This window comes from Acinonyx jubatus, chromosome B1, assembly GCF_027475565.1.
Source record: "Acinonyx jubatus isolate Ajub_Pintada_27869175 chromosome B1, VMU_Ajub_asm_v1.0, whole genome shotgun sequence".
Lineage (NCBI taxonomy): Eukaryota > Metazoa > Chordata > Mammalia > Carnivora > Felidae > Acinonyx > Acinonyx jubatus.
Window position 1 is genome coordinate 41,873,771 of NC_069382.1, and position 14,871 is coordinate 41,888,641.

The 14,871-nt window shown below is 32.7% G+C and overlaps 1 protein-coding gene across 2 annotated transcripts in view; it reads right to left on the reverse strand.

The window, feature by feature from the left end:
* The window catches only part of ADAM2 (ADAM metallopeptidase domain 2), a 134,443-nt gene that overhangs the window by 3,770 nt on the left and 115,802 nt on the right, over window positions 1-14,871 (reverse strand). For both annotated transcript variants that reach the window (XM_015076050.3, XM_053216556.1), the window contains 2 exons: window positions 7,130-7,207; window positions 6,750-6,891 (listed from right to left, as the gene is read on the reverse strand). In XM_015076050.3, coding sequence (XP_014931536.1) covers window positions 6,750-6,891; window positions 7,130-7,207 — 220 coding nt within the window. The remainder of the gene's footprint in view (window positions 1-6,749; window positions 6,892-7,129; window positions 7,208-14,871) is intronic.

A 14,871-nucleotide genomic window follows, 5' to 3' on the forward strand; every position in this document is an offset into this window, starting at 1 on the left:
TTTTTTGATAAAAAAAAACCCTCAAGAAAGTAGGGATATAAGGAACATACCTCAACATCATAAAGACCAAATATGAATGACCCACAGCTAATATGACCCTCAATTGGGAAAAACTGAGACCTTCCCCCTAAGATCAGGAACACAACAAGGTTTTCCATTCTCACCACTGTGGTTCAACATGGTACTGGAAGTCATAGCCTCAGCAATCAGATAACACAAAGAAAAAAAAAAGACATACAAACTGTCAAGGAAGAAGTCAAACTTTCACTCTTTGCAGATGACATGATACTCTACATGAAGAAAACCTGAAGAACACCACAAAAAATTGCTAGAACTGATCCAGGAATTCAGCAAAGTCACAGGATATAAAGTCAACATACAGAAATCAGTTGCATTTATATACACCAATAATGAAGTAGCAGAAAGAGATATTAAGGAATCTCTCCCATTTACAATTACACCAAAAACCATAAAATACGAAGGAATAAATTCAACCAAAGAGGTAAAATATCTGTATGCTGAAAACTATAGACAGCATATGAAAGAAATTGAATAAGACACCAAAAAAATGGAAAAATATTCCATGGTCATGGACTGAAAAACAAATATTGTTAAAATGTTGATACTACCCAAAGCAGTCAATACATTCAGTGCAATCCCTATCAAAAAAACACAAGCGTTCTTCACAGGGCTACAACAAACAATTCTAAAATTTGTATGGAACCAGAAAAGACCCCAAATAGCCAAAGTAATGTTGAAAAAGGAAACCAAAGCTGGAGGCATCACAATCCTGGACTTCAAGCTGTATTACAAAGCTGTAATCATGAAGACAGTATGGTACTGACACAAAACGGACACATAGATCAGTAGAACAGAATAGAAAACCTAGAAATGGACCCAACTAATCATTGACAAAGCAGTAAAGAGTATCCAATGATAAAAAGATAGTCTCTTTAGGAAATAGTGTTGGGAAAACTGGACCATGACATGCAAAAGAATGAAACTGGACCACTATCTTACAGCATACACAAAAAAATAAATTTACCACGGATAAAGACCTAAATGTGAGACAGGAAACCATCAGAACCCTAAAGGAGAAAACAGGCAACAACCTCTTTGACCTCGGCTGCAGCATCTTCTTACTAGGTATGTCCTAGAGGCAAGGGAAACAAAAGCAAAAATCAACTATTGGGACCTCGTCAAAATAAAATGTTTCTGCACAGTGAAAGAAACAATCCTTTTAGCAAAGCTAAAAGGCAACCAACGGAATGGGAGAAGATATTTGCAAATGACATATCAGATAAGGGATTAGTATCCAAAATCTATAAAGAACTTATCACAACCCAACACCCAAAAAACAAATAAACCAGTGAGGAAATGGGCAAAAGACATGAATAGACACTTTTCCAAAGAAGACATCCAGATGGCTAATAGACACATGAAAAGATGCTCAACATCACTCATCATCAGGGATGTACAAATCAAAACCACAATGATATATCACCTCACACCCACAGAATGGCTGAAATTAACGACTCAGGCAACAACAGATGTTCGTGAGCATGCAGAGAAAGGGGAGACATTTTTGCATGTTGATGAGAATGCAAACTGGTGCAGCTACTCTGGCAAACACTATGAAGGTCCCTCAAAAAATTAAAAATAGAGCCATCCTAGGACCGAGCAATTGCACAATTAGGAATTGATCCAAAGGATACAAAAATGCTGATTTGAAATGTTTATAGCAGCGCTATCAACAATATCCAAATTATGGAAAGAGCCAAATGTCCATTGACTAATGAATGGATAAAGATGTAGTATATATATACAATAGAGTATTACTCGGCAATCAAAAAGAAGGAAATCTTGTCATTTGCAACAACGTGGATTGAACTACAATGTAATGTTAACTGAAAAGTCAGTCAGAAAAAGACAAATATCATATGTGGAACTTAAGAAACAAAACAGATGGACATAGAAGAAGGAAAGGAAAAGTAAGATAAAAACAGAGAGGGAAGCAAACTCTTAAATACAGAGAACAAACTGAAGGTTGCTGGCAGGATGTTGAGTTGGGGGGATGGGTTAAATGTGTGATGGACATTAAGGAGGTCACTTGTTGGGATGAGCACTGGGTGTTATATGTAAGTGATGAATCACTAAATTCTATTCTTTAAATCATTATTACACTATATGTTAACTAACTTTAATTGAATAAATAAATAAGTAAATAAAATTTCTGGAGAGTCATTTAAAAAATAAATCATTTCTATATTTTAATATGACTATTAGCATAAAATTTTTAAACTTTTATAGTTTTATAAATTAACATGTTTTTAAATGAAGTAGATAGGTTTATAGCATCAGTGCCCCCAAAATTTTTTCTAACTTCTATAATAGTCCTATCCTTTGCTATTTATACTCAGAACTCTTTATTCTGTAGTTTCTCTTCAGAACTGTTTGATAATATAGATGAATAGAAAGTGTGACCCCTGTGAAGAGCAGAAGCAGTCTTTCTCAATATTCTATTTTTATTAAGAAATACTGTACATGTGATAAAATTTTCATGAGTTCCAAAATACCTTTCTTTTATTGTATTGTATTGTATTGTATTGGTATGTATTTTCATGTCTTGTCTAAGAAATTATTGCTTATTCCAAGGTCATGTAGAAATTTCCCTGCTTCCTGGGGTACCTGGGTGGCTCAGTCAGTTAAGCTTCCGACTTTGGTTCAGTTCATGATCTCACAGTTCTTGGGCTCTGTGCTGACAGCTCAGTGCCTGGAGCCTGCTTCAGATTCTGTCTCCCTCGCTCTCCCCCCCACTCATGCTCTGTCTCTCTCTCTCTCTCTCTCTCTCTCTCAAAAATAAACATTTAAATTTTTTTTAAAAAAAATTCCCCTGCTTCCCTCATGAGGATATATAGTTTTCGTTTATGCATTTAGATTTATGATTTATTTCATATAAATTGGCAAGTTGAGATTTTAAGGGTCAATGGTCTTATGTAGATATTCAATTGTTACAATACAATGTTTTGAAATGATTTTTATTCATTGAACTATCTTTGTACCTTCCTTGAAAAAAATGTTTAACCATATATCAAGACTCCCTATTCCATATTCCATATCATTGATCTGTTTGTATATCTATCCATTACCAATGCCACACTGTCTTCATTAACATAACTATATTTAAATCTGTAGTATACTAAATTCAATATAAGGGAAATAGACTAAGCTTTTTTTCAGGGTGGGTTGTTTTTTTAATTAATTAATTAATTAATTTTTTTGGCTATTCTGAGCACTTTTGCAAATATTTTAGAATCAAATATTAATATATAAAAAGTTGCATGCTCTTATGATTGGGTTTTTTAATCTATAGATTTGGTGAGAATCTTAAAATAATAAACCTGGTGTACACGGCAAATTTCTCAACTTATTTTTATGTTTAACATCTGTCTGCATTTCTGTTTTAGTTTCAGTGTAAAGATATTATCCATATTTTGTTAAATTTATTTCCAAAATATTATATTTTTATAATAGTGTAAATAGTACTAATTATAAGTTGGTTTCCATTTACTGCTGTTATTATAAAACAATACTACTAACTTTTGAACATTATTTCCTCTGATCTTTCAAAATATATTATTTCTAGAAGTGTTTTGTAGATCCCTTAGGATTTAATATTGTACTTAACTACAACATATGCAGTCTCATTTCATCCTTTCTGATAATAATCTTTATGTTCTTGATTTCTTGTTTTTTGTTATTGCACTAGCTAGGATGGCTAGGATTTATGGGAAAATGTTGAATAGGTATGGTGAGAGCATAATTTGTTCCCCTGCTTTGAATTTTTTTTTTTTTTGAAAAACAATGTACTTCATCATAAGTTGTACTAGGTACATTTTCTGTTGATGCTGTTTATCAGATTGATCAAGTTTACTTCTGTTTGCTGTTTTTTAAAAAAAATTCATAAATAGGTGTTGAATTTTTTGTCAAATGATTTTTATGCATCACATGAGAAAATCGTATGCTTTTTAAAAATAATTTTATTGATTTGATGAATTCCACTGATTGACTTTCAAGTGATACAGGAGACTTGCATTTCTAAGATAAATCCCAATTAGTCCAGATTACTATCTTTTTAATATAGATAGCTATAGAATATGCTAATATATTGGTAAGAATGTTTACATCTGTTTTTATAAAAGATGTTTTTCTGTAACTTTATCTATGTTAACTTACTTCTCTGGATTTGGTATCAGGGTTATATTTTCCTTATACAATGAGGTGATAAAAGTCCTTCCTACTAGTTTTTTGAAAATGGTATTTCTTCCTTGCAAAAATTTTCTGGATTTAACTTGTGAAAACATGTATTTCTAGAGTTGGGGTGGGGGCTGGTTATTTTTGTTGGTATTGATATTTAAAAATTACAAACCCACAGGCTAAAGAAATTTTAATTCTGGTTTCTTGGTTATATCTTTGATTTATAATTCCTTTTCCATAGGAATAGCCATTTTTACAACTGAATAGCTTTATCAGCCTTGTTTCTTGCCCATAACTAATTGGGACTCAAAGAATTTATGTACTATTTTGATCACTTTTAGTCTGAGCTGATACAATTCCTTTAAAATGTGTGGGCTTCTTGTGTGTCAAATAAAAAGTACACCCCATTAGTCAAAGGAAAAGTCATGCCCACAAATCTTTTTGAGATAACATTTTTTTCTATATTGGACCCTGGTGAGGCTGCTATGAGATAACTTACTCAACATTCTCCATAGCCTTACTTTTTCAGAGTTTTTAGAAGCATTCTAATACAACACTTAGAAGACCTTTTGCATAGACAAGATCTATAAAATTCATCACTTTGGGTTTTTTTTTAGGATTTAAAAGAGTCTTACAGTCACATGCTTGACTTAATTGTTAACTGATGTCAAATTTTATTGTTCAATATCTCAGATTTAGTTTTTAGCCATTTCTCTCAATAAGCATGTTTTGTTGGAAGAGTCTAAGGATGAGAATATTTTATTTTCAAACTAAACCAAACCAAAACAAAACACAAAATCCTGTCTTTTATATTTGATCTACATTTTACTTGAGAATTGAAATGTGTCTTCATTAACTATTATTCTCTTCTCATACTTTATCATAGGCAAATTAAATCACCTACTGGAAATCTTTACAATCTACCTGGAAATCTTGCTGACCAGAACCATAAATTCTATTTTCCATATTGTCACAGGCAACAGTGATGCCAAACAATTTGCCACTTCATAATAAATGTCCTTATTTCTCCAATTTCTAATAACATGTTTTAAAGCTATCTTTGAATTGTTCACCAACAGTATTCTCAAGACAATTTCAACATATACCAAAAGTCTTCAACAGTTTCCTAGATGACTTTCTACCTTCCATGTACCATCCAATTCTAAAGCTCATGCCATATGTCTTGGATTCCTTTTATATAAATACACTACCTGGTTACCAAATTGTTTTCTATTATAGATAGAAAGAGGTGCAGGAAACTTTACCCAAACACAGAAACTTAAAACAATCATTTAATTTTGTTCATTTTGTGCGTCATGAATTTGGGGAATTCATATTTTGTGTCTCAATGTAGTCAAATTTCAAATAGGGAAGATGATTTTCAACAGAATGAGCATTCCAACAATGAGAGTTGCAAGAATTGGTATTCTAAAAAACCCAGTCAGAATCTCACTTCTATACATTTTATTGATCAGTTATACCACTAAGGTCAACCTGGACTCAATGAAAGAAGTGGTCTCTTCTGATTATTGGTGAAATGACATGTGTGTGCATGGACAGAAGCAATAAATTACAGCTGATTTGAAGATAAGTTACTGCAAACTAATTGTTCTACAGAATGGAAACAGTTTGAAATGCATTAAGTATACTCTAATGTTTTTAACTTACCAATCTATTACCATATGGCAAACACTGGAATGAATGTGGAAATGTTAAGAACTACCTCTAGCTCAAAATCTGGGAAAAGCTGCTTTAATTATCTGAAATTTAGGTTTTTATATTAAGACTGTCTCTAATCATCATGGGATATGCTTGGCTTACTCTAAAATCCATCTTCTTTGAAGAAAAATTGTAAGAAACTACATTTTCTAAGAACTCCAGATTTCTAGTTATATTAGGCTAACAGGAGTAACTGAAAAACTTTTGGAGGGTCAGAATAGTCAAACTATTTATAGTATTTAACCCCTGTCTCTGCACCATCTCCCATAGTCGCTTATATGCTCTATAACTCTTCATGATAGTACCTCTGCTTGTGATCTACCTGCTGGTATGTAACCCTGACCATAGTTACAAGTCATGCTAGATGGCTCAGATGTTGGTACTAGTAATACTGCCTCCTTTCATTGTCCCTCCAACTGCCGAAGTGATAGTGGATTCCTGAGTTGCCTAAAGATTCTCCAATTGGCTTTCATCTCTGCCATTGTGTGTTGCCTGATGCCTTATGTTGAATTCCTTCTGTGTGAAGGGCTAAAGTGATTTTTGTTTTCCTGCCTGGGCTTTTACTGATATGCCTTATATATAATATATGTTACCTATGTTATATTACTCTCTACAAGTAAAATATAAACTTTCTTCATATGATTTATTATTTAAGGCCATATCTAATCTAAATATAGATTATAAACAACTAAATAAAATATTATTTATTTTATTAAATTTAATAAATTAAAATGTAGTTTTAGTTATGTTTTCAATTTTTTATTAATACTTACCAGAACTGGCAAGGCCAGCAGCTACTTGAGGTGGAAAATTTCCACTGTCAACACTCCCACCAGTCCATGCATCATCACTAGTTTCACAATTAGGAGGCAAATACGAAGGGTTACAGTGACAGTTCTTTTTATTATTGCATACCTGAAACCAGGAGAAATATCATCTTTTAAGATAAGAGCTATAATTATTTGTGTTCCAGTAGAATTTTAAAATAATACTTAGGTCAAATGAGGCCAATATTCTTATGTGGTTTATGAGTATATAAACGTGTGTGTGTGTGTGTGTGTGTGTGTGTCTGTGTTTGTGTGTTCAGTTATGTGTTTACTTTCTAGTATTACTCTCAGTGATTTCTATTCTCACATCACATTACTGCACTTACACCACGTTCATTGCATTTTCCTGGAGTACAATCATAATTCAAATATCCAGCATCTACACATTCTTTATTCTTGCAAACCTGAAAAGAAAATAAGCCAAAGTAAAATAACTGAAATAACATCTATATTTGACATTTCATTAAAAGAAGTCTCTACGATACTGATATAAAAGGTATTTATTTAATACGTGTTAACACACTAGCAATAAGTTGATTAATTTATAGTGCTGTTTCCAGCACTAGATGAGACGCTGATTATCTGATAGTCAGGAAAACAAAAGAAGTATCTTCTCTTCTTGTGCTGGTATAAAAGACATCAAATAAATAAAAGTGAAGATAACTATGTCATAAATACTATAATGAAAAAAGCACAGGGAATTTATCTGATATGTGGGAATAGTTTAATCTTATCAAACCTCTTATCAACCCCAGATGTTGAACAAGACTTAGGCAAGAATAGAAATGAAAGACAAAGTACTTATAGGAAAAGAAATAATATTTAAAATGACCCTACATTGAAAGATAATACAAAACTTTTGAGAAATATTAACAGCAGTGTAGCTGGTACACAGAGAACAACCATTTAATCATGAATTCACTAAATAATTGAGTCCTACAGCATGCCTGTCCTGAGAAAAAACCAGTGAACAAAAACAAATCTCATTTTGTTCATATTGCAGTGAAAGATATAGAAATGCACAAATAAAAAGGCCAAATGTGATGTGACAGTAAGCTATAATGGCAGGATTGTGCAGGGTCTTACATTATTTTTTTAAAGTTTATTTAATTTATTTTGAGAGAGAGAGAGAGAGAGAGAGAGAGAGAGAGAGAGAAAGCACAAGTGGGGCAGGGGCAGAGAGAGAGGAGAGAGCAGGAATCCCAAGCAGGTTCTGCATTGCCAGTGTGGAGTCCGCTGTGGAGCTCCATTTCATAAACTGTGAGATCATGACCTGAGCCAAAGTCAGATGCTCAAACGACACAGTCACCCAGGAACCCATGGGGCCTTACATTCTTAAGCAGAAAGATGGCCTATAACCTGCAAGTAATTGGTTGTTTTTAGAGATTTCATGGAAGATGGATAGCTGATAAAAATACGTTTTAGAAAAAAGGATGGAAAAGGCAATAGAAAATGTTGAGAGACAAATTAGGACACCTTACGGTAGTCCAGAAAATGATAACCATAGAGTGAAATTGAGTGGTAATGGTGTAATGAAAACTCATGGTTCTATTTGAGATATCATTAAAAAGTTTAATACACTTAATTTTAATGATAAATTGATTTTATTGGAGGATGAAAAGAAAGATGGGTCAATGACACCAAGGTTTCTGGTTTATATAACACTCTTAGTAGTAGTATGATTGATTGAGGTAGGGAAAGCTATGCAGAAAAGCTCAAAAGTTTAGCAGTTATTTTTTGAGACTTCTTTCAACTATGCTTAATATTTTTAAAATATTTAAACATTTATTGACCTTATGAAAAATCTCTGAGTGACATGACAAACCAAAGAACATGTGACTGGAAATATTATTTTTATAAAAATGTTTTCTAAATATTGTCAGTATTTCTTTGGGAGTCTCTTTTTAAAAATATATAATAATAATATACTAATTTTTAAAACCAGACAATTAATCTTCTCAAAAAAGGTTTTGCTAAACATGGTGAGTATGAAATAACACATTATTAAAGGTGTCTGATAATTCTGGCAACCCATACCTCTGTTTAAGAAGGAAATATACTTATTATAAATTGATGACCAGGCTATTCTGAGGGGTTGGGGTAAGAGAATAAAAGTTCTAGCTGTGGATACAGACTAGTGTTGCTATTGTTAGAAATATATCTGTTTTGTTACAATGATGCTTTATCACCTAACTAGCACTTGGGCAGAGAAGTTAAATAAATAATTTGCAGAGCTGTTGTCAAGAAGAAGATAAACATAACTCTCATAAGCATTAAATAAATTCTTTCAACTAGAGAAGAAAAAAGTTGAGAAGCCATTTTTGGTATTATGAGTATTCTATTTGTGCAATGAAAAAAAGTTTTTTGGCTTTAACATGCTTACTTCAGTTGTACCATGCAGAAAGGCTAGGAAAAAACACCATCCAAAGTGGGGAGCTAGCTACAAAATCACAGAAGTTTTTTATCACCATATCATAATATAATATAATATAATATAATATAATATAATATAAAGAAAACAATGGTTCCTCACCAAACACTTTGAAACAGATTTTTTGAAAATTTGGTTTGTGGTAAGAAAACTGATGCAGTTTCCTATTCTTGTCACTATGTTAGAGTAAGATTCTGTAGAAACCTTCTTGTACAGAGGACTTAAAATAGTGAATAAATTATGTGCACATATTCCTTGAAAAGAACACATGACTGTACCAGAGATAAAGTGAAAATAATTTTAAGTTCACAAAAGTTAAAATGAACAATATGATTCCACAAAAGTAACCAGAAGCTGAAGCCAGTATTCCTCTACAGGCCATCAGTGACAAAGCAAATAGACTTTAAGTGATCATGTTTACCCTGTACAAGTGACAGAATTATAAGCAGGTTTTACTAAATACTGAAAAAATAATCTGGATAGAGGCATCAACAGAATGGTGCATTAGAAAGTCCAAAGTTCTTGTTCTATCTTGGAGATATTTTTAAAATAATAAGAAGGAAAGCTGGCTAAAATAACCAATAAGAACTCTAGAAATAGTCAATGGTCTATGGCAACCAAGAAAATGCTCAATCAAGAAACAACCAAATTTAAAATTGTAGAAAAATATGTGGTAATTTTTTTAGAGTTTACTGATTTATTTTGAGAGCGGGAGAGAGAGAATCCCAAGCAGAGGTGTGCTGTCAGCATAGAGAGCCCAATGCGGGGCTCAATCTCACAAACCGTGAGATCATGACCTAAGCCAAAATCAAGAGTTGGATGTATAACCAGTTGAGCCACCTAAGTACTCCAAACTTTGTGGAATTTTTAAAATCAAATTTGCCCCACTCCTTCCCCAGCATGGCATAGTCTTGGTATGGAGGAGGAAACTGCTGAGTTCACAATGATTTCCTTTGAACTGAAGGGAGCAGAGGAAACCATATTTTCAATTTCGTATTTTTCTTGGGAGCTACCTGAAGGACTGGTCTCTGTTTAACCTAACTTGAATCTTAGATAAGGGGAAGCAATGGACACTGCTCAGGAATGCTGTAAGGAGACTTAAGTTTTGCAAGCACCTGGGGCAAAAAATAATGGGTAAAGACATACAATAGATCATGTGAAGCCCAAAGGAGAGGATGGCATGAGAATATTTTGAAAAGTAAGACATCTGATAATATCCATGTATGTGGGAAATCAAAAAAGCCACAGGGAAGCCCAGGAAAGATGCATCATCACAAAAGTTCTGAGAAGACCACAAGCTTTCTTTCTCCTCAGGCTGATTCCAAGGCTTAGAGCACACCCAACTTCCCAAGCACAGAGTCAGTCTGCAAACACTGGAAGAAATGTCTGTTTTCTCAAATGTCCAATTTTCAACAACAACAACAACAACAACAAACAACAATCAAAAGGTAGAAAAAGAAACAGGAGAACATGGTCCATTCAAAGAAAGAAGATTAAGTGACATAATGTTATTTTTAAATAACTATACTAAATATGAAAAAGTTAAATAAAAGAAAATTTAAATAAAAACATAGCTTAAGAAAGAAAGAAAATCAGAAAAATTATATATGAACAAAATGAGAATATCAACAGAGATAGCAATTATAAACAGCAACCAAAAAATTATGATGCAAACATGTAATAACTAAATTTAAAAATTTATTATTTAGACTCAAAAACAAATTTGGTTGGCAGAAGAAAGAATCAGTGATTTAAAGATAAGACATTTTAAACTTTGGAGTCTTAGATGAAGAAAGAAAAAAACAAAGAAAATGAACAAAGATAAAGAGAGTTATGAAATACCATCAAGCAGATCAAAATACATATTATGGGACTCCCTGAAGTAGATGAGAAAAAAGGAGACAGGGAAATTAGCTGAAAAACTGATGTCTGAAATGCCCCATGTTTGAAGAATAACATGGATCTACAAATCCTATGAGACAAATGAATACCAACTAAGGCAAAGGCAAAGAGATTCACACCAAAACACATTATAATCAAACAAAATGCCAAAGGAAAAAAATAGAATTTTAAAAACAGCAATTGGAAAATGAATTACCATGTACAAATTATCCTTAACAAAATTATAGCAGATTCCTCATTAAAAACTTTTAAAACCAAAATGCAATGGGCTCATATATTGGAAATGCTAGAAGGAAAATAAAAAGTCTTGACAACTTAGAATTCTATATCCAACAAAACTGAGCTGAATTTGATAGGGGAAATTAGTACATTCTCATATTAAAAAGAAATAAAATTTGAGGGAATTTATTACCATAAGACCTATCCTACAAAAAATACTAAAAGGAGTCCTACAAGATAAATAAAAACTTGCTAGTCTGTAACTAGAATTTACACACAGAAATAAAGATCTCTGGTAACAATAAATAAATGACGAAAGTATACAAATTAGTAGTATTGTAGTTTTCATTTATAACTACATTTTGAAATTTTCTGAGATTAAAAAGACAAATACATAAAATTAAATACTTATAAGTCTGTGTTAATGGGTACACAGTATATAAAATGTAATTTTTGACATCAAAAAAAAAGTGTGGAGGGCAAAGATGTACAAGAGTAGATGTTTGTGTATACTTGAAGTTAACTTGGTATTAGTTCAAATTAGATTGTTATAACTTTAGGATGCTATATGCAATCCCATAGTAACCACAAATATAATAATCTATAGAATATATACAAAAGGTATAGAGAAGAGAATAAAAAATGTGTTACTACAAAACATGAACTAAAGAAAAATGAAGGTAGTGATGGGAAAATGATGTACAAAAAAAAGTTATAAGAAATATAAAAATAATAAAATGTCAAAAGTAAGTCCTTTTCTATCAGTTACATTAATGTTAATGGATTAAATTCTTCAATCAAATACCACGGGGTGGCAGAATGGATAACATTGCTCAACTATATGTTTAAAGGGACTCTTTCTGCAAGACATTCACCTGATATCCAATGTCACAAACATGTAGAAATTGAAAGGATGGAAAAATATATTCCATGAAAGTAACAACAAAAGGGAATGAGAATGGCTATAATAATATCAGACAAAATAGATTTTAAATCAACTATCATTGCAAGAAAAAAAGTACACTCTAGATTAATAAGTAATCAAAATTCACCAAGAAACATACAAATGATAAACAGGTATATATCAAACATCAGAACTCCCACATAATGGCATAAACAGAATTGCTGAGAGAAATAGATAGCTCTACAATAATAGCCTTCAATATTCCACTTTTGAAAAGAAGGGGTCAGAAGATCAATAAAGAGAGGATGTGAAAACACTGTATAACAATTGGACCTAATAGACATGTATAGAACACTGCTTAACAATAGCAAAATACACATTTGTTTCAACTGCACATGGGCATTGTATACATTAGGACATATATAGTCACAAGACAAGTCTTAATAAATTTGGAAAGATTGAAATTATGCAAAGTATCTTTTCTGATTGCAGTAAAGTGAAACTATACAGTAAAATCAGAAGCAACACTGAAAAATTTACAAATATGTGAAATTATCACATATGAAATAAAAAAAACTAGTCAACAAAAATAGACAATGGAAATTAGAAAATATTCTGAAACAAAAGAAAACAAAAACACAATACACCAGACATGAAATGCAGGAAAACACTGCTGACAGTAATTTTTAACTATAAGCCAACACGTTAAAAAGGAAGAATGATTTTATTTTTAAATTTTTAAAAAATGTTTACTCACTTATTTTGAGACAGAGTGAGAGTGAGAAAGAGTGTGTGTGAGCAGGGGAGGAGCAGAGAGAGAGGAAGAGAGATAATCCCAAGCAGGCTCTGTGCTATCAGCACAGAAACCAATGCGGGGCTCGATCCCATGAACTATGCTATCTGAGCCAATATCAAGAGTTGGAAGCTCAACTGACTGACCCATCCAAGTGCCCCTAGAAAAGGAAGAAGAATTTTAAATAAAAAACTTAAACTTTCACCATAAACAAACAAACACACAAACAAGCAAACAAGCCAAGAGGTGGCAGAAGGAAGGGAATAACAAAGATTAGAATTTAAATAAAAGAGAAAACAGAAAACCAAATTAGAGAATAAAAATTAAAGACCAAAAAAATTGAAAAATCTTTTACCTAGAATTACTAAAATAAATAATATTCAAATAAGTAAATTAGAAATAAAGGTGAGCACATTGCTATCAATTTTACAGAAATAACAAGCTTTATACGGTGAAAAACTGAGCACCAACATTTGGATAAGCTAATAAAATGAACAAATTTTTAGGAACACCCCATCTACCAACATTACATCAAAGAGAAATAGAAAATCTGACTAGACCTATAACTCATAAAGGTATTAAATCAGTAATCAAAATCCTTGAAACAAAGAAAATTCCTGGACCAGATAGCTTCATTGGTGAATTTTACTAAATATTTACAGAATTTCACCAAATATTTAAATCAGTCTTTCTCAAATTCTTCCAACAAATGTAACAGGAAGGCACACTTCCAGATCCATTCTATAAGGCCAGAATTACCCTAATATAAAAACCAAGAACACGATAATAAAGGAAAACTACAAACAAATATTGATTGTAAATATTAATGCAATGTTCTCAACAAAACATGAGTAAACAGAATTCAGCAACATATTAAAAATTTGCATATCATAACCACGTAGGATTAATTTATGGAATGTGGGAATGATTCGACATACAAAAATCAATGTAATACACTACATTAAAGGAATAAAGGGGGGAAATAATCACACAACCATCTCAATTGAAGTAGAAAAACCATATGACAAAATTGAACACCTTTTAATGATAAAAAAGAATCTAACAAATTAGGAGTAGAGGGAAACTACCTCAATATAGTAAGCACTATCTATTAAAAACACACAGCTACACCCCCAGGGAAGACGGCAGAGTAGGAGAATCCTAAGCTCACCTCGTCCCATGGATACAACTAGACAACACCCATATCAGTGTACACAACCTCCCAAAAATAACCTGTAGACTGGCAGAACAGACTCTCCATAGCTAAATGTAGAAAAAAGACCACCTCAGAGAAAGTATGAAGGGATAGTCCAGAGCTCAACAGAATTACAGGACTGTCCACAGGAGGTAGAGATACCTCAGGTGTGGAGAAAACAGAGAAAGAACCCCTCACACCAGAATACTCAGGCATGAGGAACTCACATGAGAAAGACAAATCCTTATAACATCTGGCTTTGAAAACCAGAAGGACATAATTTCACAAGTTCTTACAATCAGTGAGGCTTAAGGCCTGGAACTTTAAAAATCACTGGGCTTGGCTCTGGGAGAGCCAGGAAAGGTAATTGGAAACTTGAGCCCTTAAAGAGACAGCACAACAAACAGCCCCGTGGAGATGGAGCACAGAAGCAGCAGTGTATATGGGGTATATGAGAGGGAGATTTGTTTACTAATCTCTGAGTCTGAGCCGGAAGAGAGGGATCTTTGGGAGACTTTTCCAGGAACAAAGGAGCTGGAGGGCACTATTTCTCTTCTCCTTCCCATACACTAGACACACAGACACCTGTGTGAAACAGCACAGCAACAACATTCCATCTAGTTT